At 37.1% G+C, this 19,542-nt stretch overlaps 1 protein-coding gene across 3 annotated transcripts in view; it reads right to left on the bottom strand.

Annotated features, from left to right (window-relative positions):
- WASF3 (WASP family member 3) overlaps positions 1–19,542 on the bottom strand; it is a 134,057-nt gene that overhangs the window by 16,912 nt on the left and 97,603 nt on the right. For all 3 annotated transcript variants that reach the window (XM_041767543.1, XM_041767545.1, XM_041767544.1), the window contains 3 exons: positions 5,728–5,862; positions 3,462–3,615; positions 23–140 (listed from right to left, as the gene is read on the bottom strand). In XM_041767543.1, coding sequence (XP_041623477.1) covers positions 23–140; positions 3,462–3,615; positions 5,728–5,862 — 407 coding nt within the window. The remainder of the gene's footprint in view (positions 1–22; positions 141–3,461; positions 3,616–5,727; positions 5,863–19,542) is intronic.

Genomic DNA, 19,542 nt, shown 5'->3' with positions numbered 1-19,542 from the left:
TAGGTTAAGTCTAATTTCTTACCTTTTGACGCCTCTTCTCCTTCCTTTTGTCTTCTGTGTCCTGCAGCATTTTTTCTTTCCAGAGGTCAAAGAAATAGGAAGGATCAGTGTAGAACTTCAGCCCATCCTTTTTATCATCTCTGTAAATCAATGTTTTATAAGTCGGAGGAGGAGAGAAGGCTGTTAGATATTTTCACGTGGGGTGAAGATTCACTTAATTTTAACTCATGAGATGATAACATCTGTATAGGGCATTTTGACTGTCCTATGCATTAAGTCTCTCTGAGCTCCTTATTTGAAAAAGGTGAACATGTAAGAACAGCACCTTTTTCTAGAATAATCATATAAAAAGTACTCTTACCAATTCAGATTTAAGTACAGAGAAGTGCCTCAAAATCACAATATGGCTTGTAAACAAGAATATCTGATACCTCAATTATTTCAGGAAATGTTTTGCTTATTCTAACAGAGGTCATACACAGAGATGGGTAGAATCTTGGTGTATAGGTAGAATACACCACTTTTTATATTCTACATCTATTCTTGGGTAGATTTTATTTATTATTTAAGATTTGGGTAGAATACACCACTTTTTATATTCTACATCTATTCTTGGGTAGAATAGATTTTATTTATTATTTAAGATTTTATTTAATATATATATTTTTTTTCACCTCTACTCTGGAATGTCAATATTATTAGGATAAAAATGAATAAGTACACTGTCCCTTTTTATCAGGTTGACCGAACCTCTATAAATTCAATTTGCAAAGAAGCAAAATGTTCATAGTGTAGAAGAGTGACAAAAGTGGAAATAGCCCACAAAGAGAATTCACTCACGGCATTTCACTTTCAAGTCCTGCTACAATTACTGTGGTCTAAAGAATATTTCAAGCATTTGTAGAAGTTATTCATCTATTATGAAACCACTACAAATCCCAAGTTGTAATATAAATCAATAGCAAAGCTCAAAATAATCACGACATGAAGGAAGGAAACACTCTTTACTACTAATGCTTTAATAAGTATCTGGCCAGTAGATTACCTTCATGAGGAAGCAGAATATTTACCTTTCAAATCAGTGTTTCAACAAGTCATGTGAGGCACAGAGAAAAGCAAAATGAAATGAGGCACAGTGAAGTGAGTTTAAGAAAGAGGTTATGCTCAAACAGTCGAAGAAAACTAACTGAATGAGTCCAGAGAAAAATCCTGCCTGCCGGTCCCTGAAGTTCCTGCCAGGCCACGTTCTGGTGAGTTGCTCATCATCACAAACTAAGGCCCAAGTTCTCAGAGGGGCTCCTCTGGCCCATCCCATTGTCTGAAAATCACCAACCATGGTAATTTGCTTTACACTTTAATCTTTGATTACTTGAAATCCTTCCTTTCCAAGTTTCCTAACTGATATGAGACCTGTATTATAGAGACTGTATTAATAACATTACTGTGAAAAATACAGTCTCCCTAAGATACTAGGCCTTCCATACAGATTGAAGATTCAAAAAAGCTCGCAGTAACTTGCCACAGAATTTAAGACGTATAAAATGCACACTTAAAAAAAAAAAAAAGAGGGAGCTAATACTCTAATGAAGGCAGAAGCTCTGTAAGTAAACAAACATTAATCTTGCCATAAGAATATAAGCAGCAATGTCCTGTGCTGCTAGCAACTAAATACTTCATTTTCTGGTCATGTTGTAATGCTCATATATTAACCCTGTCTTTAGTGTTTTATATACCTCAAATACTATTTTATTATCAAAAAATACATTTGAGTTGGCACTGTTATTCTTTTTTTTTTTTTAAGATTTTATTTATTTATTGAGACACACACAGAGAGAGGCAGAGACACAGGCAGAGGGAGAAGCAGGCTACATGCAGGGAACCCAGGTCTCCAGAATCACACCCGGGCTGCAGGCGGCACTAAACTGCTGCGCCACTGGGGCCACCTGGCACTGTAATTCTTAAACATACTATTAAAAGTCAAAGACATTTTTATTTTCCATAAAACTGAATATACACATACACTATATATGAGAGTCAATTTGTACATTATACAGTTAAAATTTTTCTATCAAAAGTATCTAATCATGCTCTTGATTCATCAAATATAAGTGGTCCACTGAGTTTTCTAGGCTTTTTCCTTTAGAACAGAATATCCAGTGAGGTGTCTTAGGAAAGTTTTAACAGGCCTGCCCTTGTGGCTTTCACTGCTAAGTAAAACTGAAATTGCTCCCCCAAAATGCCTACTGAATGAAAGCAAAATCACAAGTTAAAACACAAGGCTGACAATACTAGGGTTCATACAGATCATGGATTTTTAGAGGAGTGTGCTAAAACTTCTAGAAAAGCATATTTGTTTCAGAGAAAACGGTGGCTCTCTGGCCCTTTCCCATCACAGTCTCCATGGGATTTCTATCACATTTTTTGAGATAATCTTTCTTTCCCTGCTGAAAGAAAGGGATGCAGGTGGAACTGCAGCTTTACTAGCAGAGTTGCAGTAGAGGATGGGTCTAAGCATCTCCTTTTGGACTCTGAGAAGGAACAGGAATTCAGACCAAAAAAAAACCTCTGGGTACTCCCCGAGAAGGACCAAAGGTCCAAGATAGTGGCACTGGAAGCAGAGAACCCACTGAATGGTAAAGGGGATCTGTCACCCAGCAGAGCTGGTCCTGGAGGCCATGAGGGCCACCCTCCACTATAACCTGTGCTCATCAGAGGCTGAAGGAACAAGTTTACCAGGAAGACAAAGGCTAGAGCAGAACAAGCAGCACAATGAAGGACAACGAGAAGGTATATGGAAAAGGGAGACGGGAAAGAAGGTGACAAAATATGGAAAGAAAATGCTTAATGTGGTGAGAAGTAGAAGAGGTGTTTTTAAAAAGCATTTTTTGGTTTCTTAATATTAATTTTTTACACACTTGATTTTCCATTCTTTTTCTGGGAAGTTTGGTGGTGATAATGTGTCCTACCATTTTACAGTAACAGGTTGATTTGCTGACTATATTATTCACTGTAAAAACTCCTACTGCTGCAGCATACGTTTTTCTGAATTAAATAACAAATGTCTCTGCAGTGGTGAAATGCTGAGACAGGTATTCTACTGCATGATAAATGAATTATCAGTTCCTTTAAAATGGACTCTGAATATGAATATGGAACATACCCACACACAATATTCTGCAATGTGCCCACTACTACTTCAGATATCTACACTTAGATACCTACTTTTGTAGGTATCTACTACAGTTATCTACAAAAGCTAACATCAGAGCTCACACTTTTCTTGGTGAGATTATCTCTATTTTAAAATATTAAACTTTTAACAATTCTATACCGGTAACTAATTCGATCATATGTAATAATCCCAATTATTTTCAAAGTTTGAAGAAAATACTTTCACAGCACTGTCCTTCTCTCTTAGTTTATCTAGAATAAAAAGGCACTGGGAATGCATGAAGCCATACCTGTATGGTGTAAGAATATTCAGAGGAGGTGGCTTATCACTCTGGTTGTAAATATCAGCAACAGGATTAGGAATGCTGTTCTTTGAAACCACCTGCTGGTCTTGAACTGTGGAACTTTTGAAAGCTTTTTTCATGTTGATATCCTGTAGTGACACTATTTAGAAAAAAAGTGCCCAGGTTGAGTTACATAGAAATATTTTTAACTGTTTAAAAATAAATCTTATTTAAGACACAATCATAAATAGAATTTATGATTCTAGAACAAAATCATGTTTTTATTGTTCATTTAAAACCATGCTTAAATAGCATGTGAATTCCTTTCCTCTTATAAAATGAAAACAAATCATGTGTTTTCTTCTGTAGTGATCTATTATTTCTTTGAACCTAGTATTAGAGCATCATTCTTTATAATAGCATTTTTCAGAAACCACACAGGAATCTAGTTGAGTATAACAGGAATGTAAATACAAAGGTTTGGGTATCCTAGAGGAAAAACACATTCAGTTAATACCAGTTGAATTGTAATATGTGTAGGAAATATGTCTGCAAAAGGTATACAAATGTAAAAAAACACATGAAGTTTTCCTGATGTTAACATGAAGGAAAGACGGCAAGGCTTTTCAAAGTGTGTATAGTCCTAGGAATAAAGTAGCAGCATATAAACTACACTTAGGGGTGAGAAAATCAGGGCTGATTATATTATTGTCTGTTTGAACACTTTACATTTCATGTATTAACTTATCTAACTTTGACATGAACCTTTTGAAATGGGCAACCTGGCCCACTAACCCACTTGACCATTGAAGCCAAGAGTCAGTTGGGTATTAAGCGACCCTTCCAAGATCACCCAGCAAAAAAATGAAGACCCAGAATAAAACAGATTTCCTAAGTTGGTCAAATGTTTCTTCTACTATAAAATCCATGCCAAAGAGTATCATCAGGTAAATCTTGACTGGAAAAAGAATTTTAAGGATATGAGATACACTGTGAAATCTTATTAACTTTAATGTACAGATTAACATTTTCCAGCTCAAGGTCTATCACTGGTATGCCAATTGCAAGATTCCACAACAAAACTGAAGGACGATGAATAAATACAAAAAATCATTTGTGGTACCAATTTGAAAAGTGAATGACTGGCCAGAGATGTTAAAATGCCTTATCTGAATAGACCAAATAGCTACCCACAGTTTTACTTTTTTCAAATGACATCAATTTTAAAAATCAGATTAAAAAATGTTCATAATTGATATTAGAATTTCAATGCTCTACATTTTTATTACATTTCTAATTCATTAATTTAATATTGACCTTTGAAAAAGATCTGATCATGAGTAAACATTTTTTAGATGATGAGGGATGAATTTCCTAAAACATTACATTTAAAAAAACTAAAACTTCCATTTTTTTTTATTAATACTACTATAGTAAGTCTAGTAAAAAATCAGATACAAAGATCAGTTTAGTGCAACAAGAGAAATCTTTACTACCACTATATAAAGGTAAAAATAATGGTTAATCTGAAAATTTTTCTCAAATAAATATGAAATGCCATATTCTGTACTCTTTTTGGAGATTTTTTTCCAGCCCAATTTCAGTTTCTCATTCAAAAGATACAGAAAGTGAAATCTTTAAAAAGGAACTGCTGGATTTTAATTTTATTGAAACTGTCACAATTTCAGGGGTATGGCCTCAAAATGATTATCAGTTACCCACATGGTGCTTACCATATTAACTTTATTTTACAACCATGATGCCTAAAGGCCTTCAGTAAATGCTATTTGTTGAGATGTTAAGTCACCAGAATCACCATGATTTTTTACTGGCATGGACCCCAACAAGAGCAGCAGGTGGACGCCTTCACTCAGTCATGCTGGGTATGTACCACCCTCCCTCATAGCTGGACCACGTTTTGGAGTGATTCTGTGATTTTTTTAGGCAAAAAAGTATCTTTGAAATAATTCCCAATGACTTCAATTAGGGTTTCTAAGACCAGGAACATTCAAAGAATCCTTTAAAACAAATACAATATGTGTCTATTTTTTAAAAAGCAAGTATGGATAGCATGTATGAGGTAGATAAGACTTTTTAAATTACTAACTAAACCAATGTTGGGGGCTCCACCCCCCACCAATATTCTTCTAGAAAAGGACAACATGAAATATCAGCACACCACCCCAAGGAAAAAGCAGTGATTACACCGCAATTAATTACTACCGTCTTGTCAACATCACTTCTAGCTCATTGCTCTCATGCAATTACCTACCCTCTTCCACTGTTGAATCCAGCTGGGTAACTTTGACAGCAAGGCGATCAATTCTGTCTTGAAGAGAATTTGCTCTGATGTAGAAGTTGTTAGCCTCATTAAACAGCTCACCAAATATGTCTTCAGCATGTTTGCCTAAAGAAGAAAATGAATGGAGAAGGCCATCTGTTAAGAAGTGCTGAGGCAGCCTTCACACGTTCTCACCAATGCCGATTACTGTCAACACGTGGGATTTTGTGCAAATGACTATAAAAATAAAGTGTCACAGTCAAAGGCCTTTAGAACTTTTGAAAATGCAGTGTGGATAATAACAGATATCTGAAATTGACCTGAAGCTGTATAGTTTTAAAATACCCCAGAGAGTAAAGACTTTTCATTTAATTGCTACATAAGCCACCTGTGAGTTGTTTCCCATTAAACTTCTTTAAGAAAAAATTACTCTCATTTTGTATGCTCTATGTATAAATAGAATCTTGGGACCTTAACCTTCCTTTTACTTCCCAAGATAATTAAATAAATCATTTCCAAATTTAAGATTTTGCTTCATTCACAATCAGAAACATTAGATATCTTCCATTGTACCTAACACTCTCTAATGGCATGAAATTGTTCTAATCCACATTTTGAAATCTAAGTATATAGTGCTGACTCTGGCACTCTCTAAAAATCAATATTTTGTATTCTGAGTTAAATTTTTCAATATGGATTCTTGTGAGTGCCAGACATAACTACTCCCACTTTTCTAAAAATGTAATAAAAAACATTTTTAAAAAGAGAGGAGTAAGGATCTGTGTGAATTTCCAAATCCTAACATCATTCCTTTATTCATTCAATAAACATTTAATAACTATCTATCCTGAGAGTACAAGGCACACCTTCATCTTATCTCCTCTGCCAGAGAGAACCACTTTTTAAAAAATAGACTTTACTCTTTAGGACAGTTTCCAGTTCACAGCATTAAAATTGAGCAGAAAGCACAGAAAGTTCCCATGTACTCCTTGCTCCGCCACACACAGCCTACCCCACTGTCAATATCATACACCAGAGGGATGCATTTGTTATAACTGATAAACCTGCATCAACACATCATTACACCCAAAGTTTTGCTTACTTCCGGTTCACTCTTGATGTTATATATTCTATGGATTTGGACATACATATAAAGACATGTATCCCCCATTATAGTATCATACAAAATAGTTTCATTGACCTTTAAAAATCCTTTAGGTGGACCTAAAATGCTGCACCTATTTATCTTGCACACCCACCCACCCCCCACCACCACTCAACTCCTGGCAACCGCTGATTTTTTTACTGTCTCCATAGTTTTTGCCTTTCCTAGAATGTCACACAGTAGAAATCATAATTAATTACAATTAATTATATTCACTTAGTAATAAGCACTTCAGGTTCCATGATGTTTTTTCATGGCAAGACAGCTTGTTTCTTTTTAGCGCTGAATACCGTCCCACTGTCTGAATGTACCAAAACTTAATGATTCATCTACTGAAGGACATCTTTGCTGCTTCCAGTGTTTGACTGGTGTTGTGATGAATAAACACCTGTGTACAGGTTTCTATGTGGACATGAGTTTTCAACTCATCTGGGTAAATACCAAGGAGCAAGACTGCCAGATTGTTTGATAAGAGTATGTTTATTTTTACAAGAAACAGACAAACTGTCTTCCAAAGTGGCTACACTGTTTTGCATTCCCACCAGCAACATATGAGAGTTCCTGTTGCTCTACACGCTCATCACCACTTGGGTGTTACTGGTTTTCTGGATTTTAGCCATTCTAAAAGGTATGAAGTGGTTATCTCATTTTAATTTGCATTTCTCTGATGACAGATGATGTTAAATATCTTTTCATATGCTCTGTGCTGCCATCTGTACACCTCCTTTGGTGAGATGTCTGTTGAGGTCTTTTGCCCATTTTTAAATCAGGTTGTTAATGTTCTTAGTAATGAATTTTAAGAGGTCTTGGTATATTATGGATAACAGCCTTTTATCAGATCATGTCTTCTGTAAATGTCTTCTCCCAGTCTGTGGTCTGTCTTACTCTATTGACAGTATCTTTCAAAGAGCCCAAGTTTTTCATTTTAATGAAGTCCAGCCTATCAATTGTTTCTTTCATTGAAGTGCCTTTCTTTGGTGTTGTATCTAAAAAGCCATCATCGGGCAGCCCCGGTGGTGCAGCAGTTTGGCGCCGCCTGCGGCCTGGGGTGTGATCCTGGGGACCCGGGATCGAGTCCCACGTCGGGCTCCCTGCATGGAGCCTGCTTCTCCCTCCGCCTGTGTCTCTGCCTCTCTCTTCGCTCTCTCTGAATGAATGAATAAGTAAATCTTTAAAAAAAAATAAAAAAAATAAAAGCCATCATCATTCCCAAGGTCATCTAGATTTTCTATGCTACCTTCCAGGAGTTTTATCGTTTTATATTTGGGTCTATGTTCCATTTTGAGTTAATTTTTGTGAAGGGTGTAAGGTCTATGTGTAAACCTACCTCTTATTTGCATTTCTACCAACTTATCACTCAAATTCAAAGAGAACCTAAAATTTGTGGATAGAAGATTTAAAGTAAGAATCACCATGATGCTTTCCAGTGCTTTACAATTTATACAGTGCTCTGATTCCCACTTTCCAAACTGTTTGCTCTAACTCACAACATGGCAAACTGTGAGTGAGAATGATGCCTATCTGTTTAGTGCTGCAGCCCAGCCCTAGAACAATGTCTCCCGACAAATGCCTGTTCCATGAATGCACCAGTTCATAAGGTCAACAGCAAGTCTGTTTTCATTTTCCCAATGACTAACCTGACCATCAAAAGGTGATCTGTCCAAATCTCATGGCTAGTAAATGGTGGAAAGAGATGAAACAAAACTCTAGCCTTCTAACTTCTAGCTCCTTGCTTTTATCATATACATCCCTAAACTTCCTTGTCTAAAAATCAGCAACTTCCATGAATTATTTCAGGCCATGAGCCATTTGGTAATTTCCTGTTTACTTAATGAAATGGACTAAAAAATATGTGCTGCTTAAATGGTTACTCTCAGACACTGGATGAGCATTTCTTGGAATCTAAAATTTATAATCTCATGAATTCTCATGGTGTAACTGTCTTAACAAGAGGAACTTTCTCTTAAAAAATGAAAGCAGTAAAGAAGTCAATAAAAACATCTTTGTATCTAAAAAGTCATACCTCCTGTCGAAGGAAGGGAGATCCCCAAGACTACTGATTTCAGCTGAGCAGTAAGCTGTTTCTCTTAAAGTGTGGTACCTATTGCATGGTCCTCTGGAGTCCCTTAAAATCCTGCCAACTAGTTTCCCACAATGTAGAAAGTGGTTCCAAAAAAGGCAAAGGAATAAAGTCTTCACACAAATGATATGTTTTAAAACTCTGTAACTAGATGTGGTATCCAGAATTAGTATTTGTTCACTATCTTATAAACTCTTTCCTGAGTGCTGGCCTGGCATATCTAATTAGCTCATAAACATCCCCACGTTAATGTCCTAAAAGAATTTCAAATGCTGTACAAACTCCAAAAGGAGTTTATTTTCACGTTAAATCAAACCTGCATCCCCACATGGAAAGGCCTTAAGCAACCCCAAATGAAGCCCAAGGCAGAAATGGAGTCATCTGTGGCTGTCACCTTCCACTACAGCTCACCAAACACCAAACCTCATCACTTGTCTTTCTCTAGCACCCCAGAGTTCAGACCCTCCCCGTTTCCTTCCTGTATTACATACATCAACAGCTTGGTTTTTTCTGCTTTCAGGTTCACCTCCCACCCTCAGATCTATTCATCACCCTGCTGCCAAATGATCCTCCTTAAAGAAAGATCCGACCGTCCTTCCTACTCAAATTGTTCACTGCTCTCCCATCATCTCAAGATAAAATCTAGGCCTCTCGGCAGGGCACAGAAGGCCCTGTGCACCTCACTTCTGCCCTTCCTTTGTACTCCGGTTCAAATGAACTACTTGCAGTACCTGAACCCATTCCCCTTTCCCACAGATCCTGCTACTGCTCTGCACTTTCAAAGCCCTCTCATGCTTTGCCACCTCACTCAGAATAAAAGCCAAAGGCCATGGGAGGTTTATAAAGTGGTTTAACTCCATTTACCCTACTGGCCTTATCAACTAGCACCCTCTCCCTTGTGTATTCCCAAGTACATAATCTCCTTGCTCTTTCTCAGACATGCCAATCATTCTCACTTCTTGTCATGCTTTGGGTTTCTTGTTCCTTCTCCCTGGATTATTTTGTCCCAGAGACTCATATGGTTTGGTCCTTCATGTCATCTAGATCTATACCCAAATGTAACCTCCCAAGTGACACACCTCTAGCAACCTTAGCTAAAACAGCAATCACTTCACCACACACGCACCCTTGTCCCCTCCCTACCATATTCTTCTTAGCACTTATCACCATCCTATAATTGTACACTTGGACTTACTTGTCTCCTGCCTGTCTCCTTCCCCTAGAATGTATGATCCAAGAGGACAAGGACTCTCCTTGGTTCTGCATACTCCCCAAGGTCTAAGGCTTATATAGTAGGTGCTCAAAAAAGATTTTGGAATAAATATATAAAAATGCATTAACTTAAGATTAATCCTTCAGGATGCAGATAGGGGTCTGTAAGATCAGATGCCTTTCTCTGTGTTCCCACAAATACCCTCAGTATACTTCAATAACAGGATTCGTCACATAACTTGAATGTTGTCTTTGAATAAGTTCTTTGAGGGTATGAGCAATGTCTTTTATCTCTGCATTGCCTCTGCTTAGTGCTCAGTGAGTACCTCTAAAAAAAAAAAAAAAAAGAATGATCTCTACCAGTGTTTTCTTGTTAACAAGTACATAAGCAGCAAATGCTCCCTGCTCCAGTAAGTTTGGGGAAACCTGGGCTAAAAAGATGAAACATGCTTCTATGCCTTGGGGTATATCAAATCTCTAATATGCTAATGTGCAGTTGGAATCTGCAAGAGAAGCATCTAGCATGCCATGTTTTTAAACTGACAGGGCCTGGGAACACCTAATAACATCCTTTGGAACTACTGTTTAATGACACCCATTTAGGAAAATGTCCCTTCAACTGGATGATCTGCAGACAGAGTGCCATGTTCCAAATAGTTTATATCCAAGACTATCAGTTATTTATTTTGAGTATCAGCCATGGTCAAAACATAACCAACTAATTTTTGTCTATTTGACCATTCACAGTTTAAGAGACATAGTCCAGGCCACACACACACACACACACACACACACACACACACACACACACCTCACCAGCAAGAAAATCCTTTCCCTTTCCCTTCAGTTATGCAGAACTCTAAAGAGTAGGGACAGCACAGATCACCAAGAATATGGGAGTATACACCATCACCCCTTGCAAAGATCCACGGCACAGGCCGTGGAGGCAAAGAGTGGCGCTCGGCCCCACTGCAGGACGGGCAGACCCCTGGCGCAGTCACACCAGCATTCTCAAAGCACAGCAGCGACTGTTGAGAACCACACTCTGCTAGATGCTGTACAAGTTGAAAAGGATAAATAATATGTGTCCTTTACCTTCAATGCTAAAAATTCACTCACCCTATTTGAAAAAAAAAAAAACATGCAATTGATACTATATTTCTATAGAAAGTTCTCAATTTATAAAAAGGAAGCAGAAATTAAGGACTCATACTTAACTTTTTGCCAGCTGCTCTAAGCTTACAAGTGATTAAAGAAAATGGAAGACACTATATTTTCCTGATGAACGAGAATAAAATGTTGCAAATTACAGTATTCAGTTTTGCAAATAGCAACTTATTTGAAAAGCTTAATTTTACTCACTCTTTCAATGGCAAGTCCATTAATAGCTAAACTAAAATAATTCTGAATTGAATGAAAGACCATGCTGAGGTAAGTGTAATTTATTCATTCTTTACTGACAAGGGATCCACTTATGGATTTATTAGTACCATTATCAACCCATATCCAAGTATGTCAGGTTGAGAAGTATGCCTCTAAACTGCCAAAGCATTCAAAATTGTGTCTGGGTTTTCTATTACATTTAAAAGCAAAGATTTACTGGAAACAATCACTGTGTCTGATAGGAGTCCTTTCTGTAGAACAAGAAACCAGTCATAACAAGGTCCTTCAGAAATTTTAATAAACACACCTAGCAACACATCTTGATTTGTGGAGATTTTGGCATTTCATTTTCTTTTTTTAAAAGATTTTATTTATTTATTCATGAAAGACACACAGAGGCAGAGACACAGGCAGAGGGAGAAGCAGGCTCCATGCAGGGAGCCCCATGTGGGACTTGATCCTGGCACTCTGGGATCATGCCCTTAGATGAAGGCAGATGCTCAACCACTGAGCTACCCAGGTGTCCCTTGGCATTTCATTTTCCACTAAAAGCAACAAGGCTCCTTGGGAAAATGACTGATTCTAGGGCTGAGTGTGGAAAAGTATAAGATAAGCCTAGTATACCTTGCTGTGCTTTTCTTAAAAAGTCCAGAAGGACTCAAAGAGTGGCAGAAATATGTCAAAAAGACACAGGAGCCAGTCCAGAAGGGCTCCCATTGGCCAAATCTGAGAAAATGTAAGCATCAAAGTAAATAATAAAGACAACAGATTATAACCCACAGAACAAAATAACGATCCATGAGTTCATATGGACATAAATGAGTGAATGAATAACAAGGAGTGAAAAGCACTTACAGCAGAATTCCAACTAATAAATGTAGAAAAAATCAGGGAACGACAAAAATCATCTTTCTGCAACCACCACAACAGTATTTGGGGCAAGAATCATCAATGGATGCTGACAGTAGGGGAGAGAAGTGGATGAAGATAGGCTATTACAAAGTCTCAATATGTTTCCCCATAAGATACTTAATTACGGAAGGAGACAAAACTGTAGTTACTGAAATCTACGGACAAAATGTTATGTGATTGAAAACAAGATGTGACTGAAGTCACCACAAACAGTTATGGGACAAGCACAGATTATGGGCTTTGTGAAGAAATGCACTGAGGAGGCTGTGACATCACTCTGTCATAATCCTGCCAATATCCTAAATCTAATCATGAGGAAACATCAGAAGGCTCAGACTGAGACATTCCAGAAAATAAATGGTCAGTTCCCTTTTAAAATGTCGTCATAAAGTCAAAGAAAAATTGAGGAACTTTTCCAGATTGAAAGAGAGAGTTAAGTATATATATGTATGTGTAAATATATAATATTTATATATATATTTATATGTGAGTATATACTTATATACTTACTAAACACAAAATATGTAATATTAAAAATATAAAATACTAAATATATGTTAAATATTAAATATATATGTATGTGTGTATGGGAGAAAGGACAGCAGGAAGAAAAATCTCTGAGGAAAAGAAAGTGTGGTAAAACAACATACAAGTGAAAGTTTGAGAATTCTCTACTGTTTTTGACCTTTTTCTAAGTCAGAAATTATTTCAAATAAAAAAGTTAGAGAAGAAACTTTATTATAGCATTTGTAGTAAAGTCCAATTTCCAATGAATTCCATAAAATAGCAAGTTATAATCACTGGGCCCTCAGATTTTTCCCCCCTTTTTAAAGTTTTATATTTTTCTACTATGAAAGTAATCCACACTTATTATAAGAAATACAGAAAATACAGAAAGGTCAACAGTAGGGAAAATGGCTCAAAGTCCAATCCAAGACATCTACTGCTAACATTGATTTATTTCTTTTGTCTTTGTTGTGTTTGTAAGTGTATGTCAAAAAAAATATAATATACACCCTGATTCTTATTGAAATGTATTTGTGAGTATAAAAGTAATATATGCTTGTGGCAGAAAATCTGGAAAACTCAGAAAAATAAAAAGTAAGGAATGTCACCCACAGTTATCCATAGTAAATTTTTTGGTATACTTCTTTAACAATATTCTTTCTAGCATTTCATAAGAACGAAGACAAGAGAGGTTGATTATTAATCATATTCAGTTTATTCAACAAATACTTAATAAGCATCCACTGTGTACCAGGCACCATCCTAGTTGCCTAAAGAAACACAGCAGTGAACACAGCAACAAAGCTTATGTTATATACAGACAATATATGAACAGATAATGTCACGTGATGCTGAGTGCTATGAAGAAAATAAAAGACTGTGAGGGAACAGAGAGTGGTAGGAAGAGGGTAGTACATAGGTAGTCACAAAAGGCCAGGGAACCATGTAGATATCTCAGGGAGGAATCTTCCAGGCAGAAGGCAGAAACCTGGTTGGTGTGGGAAGGCAGCCTCCAAGAGCTCAAAATGGCCAGAGCCCAGTGAATGGAGGGAAAAGTGGTGGAAGAGAGCAAATACATTCCTTCCCTGTGGAGGTGACAAGCAGAGCAGGGAGACCAGACAGGAAGCTGCTGTTGAACAGAGATGCCATGGTGACTCAGACCAGAACAGTAGCAGCAGAGGTGCCAACAGGTGTACGAGTTGGGTACATATTTTGAAGAGAGCTGGTATTAGAGAAAGACATAAATAAGAACTGGAAGAGTAGAGTTCTTATTTGCTAACAGAGAAGAGAGGTGGGGAAGAGAAAGGAAAGAAAGAATTCAGTTTTAAACCTGTAGAGTGTGAGATGCCTATGAGAAATCCAAGTGTAGATATCTTGTAGGCAGCTATATACACAAGTTTAAAATCTAGGAGAGAGGTGAAACTGAAGACATACATTTGGAAGTCATCAGGTAAAGATGGTGCTTCAAGCCATGGGCCTGGATAAGATTGCCCAGTGAATGTACTTCAATGACCGAGCCTTGGGAGTACTCTCACATGCAGAGGTTGGGAGGATCACCAAAGACTAATAAAGAATAGCTTATGAATGAGGAGAAACACCAGAGGGTGCCAGCCCAGAAGCCAGGTAAAGAAATGTCCAGACTTTCGACTCGCACTGGATTTGGCAATGAGGAAGTCACTGGTAATGTTGACAAGCACAATTTCAAGAGTGGATGGGACAAAATTCTAATGGGGACAAGAGAAAATGAAGAAAGTAAAGGCAGAGGAGGTATGGATGTTCTTTCAAGGTATCCTGCTGTGAAGGGGAGCAAGAAATGGGGAAACAGGTAGAGGATGGTCTGAGGTTTAAGTTGGGAGATTTCTCCATATATTAATGTTTGGTAGGCATGATGTACATGGGGGGAGGGGACGGGAGAAGGGTATGAGGCAGAAAAGAGAGAGAGTGAACATAGTTGTGGAGTGAGCATGAGGGTAGGGGGGCCAGTGTTTTTGACAGAAACATCAACAGTCACCATGTTAAAGGAGGGTGAACAGTACACATTGGTATAGGACACATCAGCAGACTGATCTGGCACAAGGGGGTATCTGGTTCTCCTCTGCTTTTATTTTCCCAATGAAATAAGAAGTAAGTCATCTGCTCAGAGGAGGAAATTTGAGGCGGAAAGATTTGAAATAGGTACTCTAAGGGTAGGAAAACTAATTAACAAAGGAATCACAGCAGGATTGCTGAGCAACATTGAGGGCTCACCTGAGGAATGTGCTCATGATTTTAAATCTCTCTTCTTTTCTCATATAAGCATTTAAAGCTACAAATTTCCCTCTATGCACTTCTTTAAGTAAATCCCACATACGGGGTTCATTATCACACATCTTAGAAATAGTTTCTAATTTCCTTTTTTGATTTCTTCTTTGACCAAGGATTATTTTAAAAGATATTGCTTCATTTTCCAATGTGTGAGAATTATCTAAAAAGATTATTATAATTACTATCTCATTACCATCATACTCTTTATGATATGAATCTTTCAAACGTATTATTTTATGGCTAAGCATATGTTCATCTTGGTGAACATTCCCTGTGAACATTAAAGAATGTATATTCTATAATTGGGGAGTTTAGTGTTCTATAAAGGTCAATTAAATCAGACTGGTTAGTAGTGTTCAAACCACCGATGTTCTTACATTTTTGTCTATTTGTTTTTATCATTCACTGAGAGGTTTTTGTTAAAATCTGTAATTATGATTCTGTAATACCTATTTATCTATTTTGGTTCTATTTTTATTGCACGTTCTTTTAAATTAAAATTTTAAATTGTGAGTTCTTGACAAATGTACTCTTATCACTACAGAACATCCCTCTTTATCTCTGCTTTATAGTCTACTTTACTTGACACAAATATAGCCACATCAGCTTGCTTATGCTTTGCTTTATGTTTATGTGATATATATTTTACATTCTTTTCTTTAAATCTGTGTCATCATCCCTAAAAATGCATGTATTTTGGTCTTGCTTTTTTATCTAACCTGATAAGCTCTGCCTTAAATTTTAAATGGGTATTCAAAATGTTTCCATTTAATGGAATTTTTGATAGGGCTGGGTTTAATTCTATCACCTGGGTATTGGTTTTCCATTTGTCCTTCCTGTTCTTTCGTTCCTTTCTTCTTCCTTTCCTTCCCTCTTCTGGGAAAATCAAATGATTGTCTTAGGATTCCATTTTATCTCCTCCATGCATTATCCTAGAGGTTACTGGAAATTAAAATATGCATTCTTGAGCGTCCAGGTGGCTCAGTGGGTTAAGTGTCTGCCTTTGGCTCAGGTCATGATCTCCAGGTTCTGGAATTGAGCCCAGTATCAGGCCCTCTGCTCAACGGGGAGTCTGTTTCTCTCTCCCAAATAAATAAATAAGATCTTTAAAAAAGTAAAATATGCATTCTTAACTCATCTTGATGTACTTTCAAATAATGTAGAATTTCATAAAATTGTGTAAAATACAATATCGTTCTATTTACCCCGTTCTACCCTTACAGGTCTTACTGTCATATAATTTAATTTCACATAGGGTATGAACTCTACAATACATTTTAAACAGCAGGCTTCTAAACAAATTAGATATAAATACATAATTTTGAATGAGCATTTATATTTACTCCCATATTTCCTTTTCATTTATTTTTTTTAAGTTTTTTTATTTATTTATTCAGGAGAGGCACAGAAAGAGAAGCAGAGACATAGGCAGAGGGAAAAGCAGGCTGCCGATGTGGAATTTGATCCCAGGACACCAGGATCATGCCCTGAGCCCAAGGCAGACACTCAACCACTGAGCCACCCAGGTGTCCTTACTTATTTTGTTGATCTTTATTTCTTCTTGCAGATCTAGGCTACCATCTGATATCATTTTCCTTCAGCCTCAAGAGTTTTTCTAGCAGTTTTTGGTAATGTAGATCTACTGAAGGTTTAATTCTATGAGATTTTGTCTAAATAAAATAAAAATATGTCTCTTTCATTTCCATTTCACTTCATTTCATTAGTATTTCATTTTAGGTCTTGTTTCTGATGAAAATCAATGGTCATTCTGAACAATGTGCCCGCCTTTTATGTACTTTTTCTCTCCTGCTTAGAATTTTCTCTTTACCTTTGTTCTTTTAGTAATATTACTATGATGTGACTAAATGGGATTTTGTTTAATTTACACTTCTTGAAATTTGCTGAGCTTCTTGAACTGCTGGTTGATAACTTCAATACTAAAAAATCCTCATTCGTTATTTCTTTTGCCTTATTCATGCTCTATCCTCTTCTCCTGGGACTCCAGTTACATATGTATTAGACCCTCTGATACTGTCCTACATTTTGGATGCTCTGGTTTTCTTTCTTTTCCTCATTTTCTCTTGCAAATTCGGTTGAATAATTTCTATTGGCTCATCTCTGAGCTACTTCTGCTTCTGTCCAGTCTGCATTTGGGCCACCAAGTGAATTCCTTTACTTCTGATACTGAGATTTTCAGTTCAATTTCTTTTTCTTCTCTTTAGTTTCCATTTCTCTGTAGAAATTCCCTATTTCTTCATGCTGTCATTCACCTTTTTATTCTGTTCCTCAATTTTTTTTTTTTTAGTGCTTAGAATTTTAGTATCTCTGCTGACATGATCCATCTATTTTTGAACATTGTCTACTTTTTCCATCAGCGTCCTTGATGTATTCATCATAGCTATTTTAAATTCCTGGTCTGATAATTCCAACATCCCTATCACCTCTGACTTTGTTTCTGATGTTTACTCTGTCTCTTCAAACTGTTCTTCACCTTTTAATTTTTTTTGTTGGAAGCCACACATGCTGTACTAGATCAAAGGAATTGGGGTACCTAGGTCTTTGGTGATGTACTGGGAAGGTGTGCGTTTGGGGGTTGGTGTTCTAGAATCCTATGACCTTTTTTTCCAGTTTTATTGAGGTATAACTGACAAAACTGTGTATATTTGAAGTGTACTACATGATTATATATATATATACACCACACACACTTTGTGAAATGATTGCCATAATTGGGTTATTATACCATCACCTCATATACTGTGTGTGTGTGTGTATGTGAGTGAGAGAGAGAGAGAGAGAGAACCCTTAAGATCTACTCTTTTAGCAAATTTCAAATGCACAATACAGTATTTTTAACTATGGTCACCATGCACATCAGATTCCCAGAACTTACTCAACTTATAACTAAAGGCTTGTATCTTCTAACCAGCATCTTCTTGTTTCCCCTCCCCCACATCCCTCACCTGGTAACAACCAATCTACTTGCTTCTGAGTTCACCAACTTCTTTTTTGTTTTTAAGATTCCACACATAAATGAGATCATACAGTACACAGTATTATCTGTATAGCTTATTTCACTTATCATAAAGTCCCCTAAATACATCCAGGTTGCAAAAGGCAGGCTTTCCTTCTTCCTCAAAGCTGAATAATATCCCAATATATACACATATACTCCATATCTTCTTTAGCCCTTCATCTGTCTGTGGTAGTACTATAATCCGGTCTCAGTCCTTCAGTGAACCTAGGTCCCTGGGTCTCATCTCCATTGTCCTCAGATGAGAAAGGAAGGCAAGAAGAGGCTGGAGTAGGTATTTCCCTTCCCCTCGGTTGGTTAGGTTCTGGTAAAACCCAACTCCCTTAGGCTCCAGTTAAATAATTTCTTTTGAGGGCAGGCATACTAAGAAAAACACAGAATGCTCTGGTTATATTTCAAAATGGTTACTCTCCCCCTCCCTCTGATGGAAGCAAAAGGGGATTTTTCTCTAATATTCACTGTGAGAACTCAGTAGGACTCGTGATAGTAAAACTCACAGAAGTGTGGGAACCCCACTAAGAGTAGACCCCCTAGAGCTTTTAACTCTCAAACTTGTTCTCATTGAAGCCCTAGTAATTCATCAGTCTCTCCAGATTTGGGGGCAGTGGTCTGAACTGTTACTTCAGTTCCCTGACAGATCTAAGAAAAACTGTTAGGTTTTCAATTTGTTCAGCTTTTTTCTTGCTGTGTGACCAGGAATGATTTTTAAGCTCTTTAAATGCCAAACTGGAAACTGGAAGTCCCTTCAATATATTTTCATAGCTATTTTAAAGTACTTATCTGCTAATCCAAAATTGGGGTCATCTGTGGGTCCTGCTTCTATCAACTCTTTATTTTCCCTCTTCATTATGAGTTACATTTTGAGGAGCCTGTGTGGCTCAGTTGGTTGAGCATCCAACTTCTTGATTTCGGCTCAGGTCATGATCTCAGGATCGTGAGATCAAGCCCCATGTCAGGCTTCGCAGTCAGTGGGGAATCTCCTTGAGACTCTCTCCCTCTACCCCTCCCCCTGCTTGCTCACATGAGTGCTCTTTCTCTAAAAATAAATAAATCTTATAAAAATGATGAGTCATGCTTTTCCACACATCTTACAGTTTTATTTTTTCACTGGACAATGGATATAGAACAGTAGAGAGTGAGGTAGATAATGTTTAGTCCTATAAAAGGGCATGCTTTACAGAAAAAATACTAGTTTAGACTGCTAATAGA

This window comes from Vulpes lagopus, chromosome 8, assembly GCF_018345385.1.
Source record: "Vulpes lagopus strain Blue_001 chromosome 8, ASM1834538v1, whole genome shotgun sequence".
In the NCBI taxonomy this organism is placed as follows: domain Eukaryota; kingdom Metazoa; phylum Chordata; class Mammalia; order Carnivora; family Canidae; genus Vulpes; species Vulpes lagopus.
This window is presented reverse-complemented; position numbering and strand designations above follow the sequence as displayed.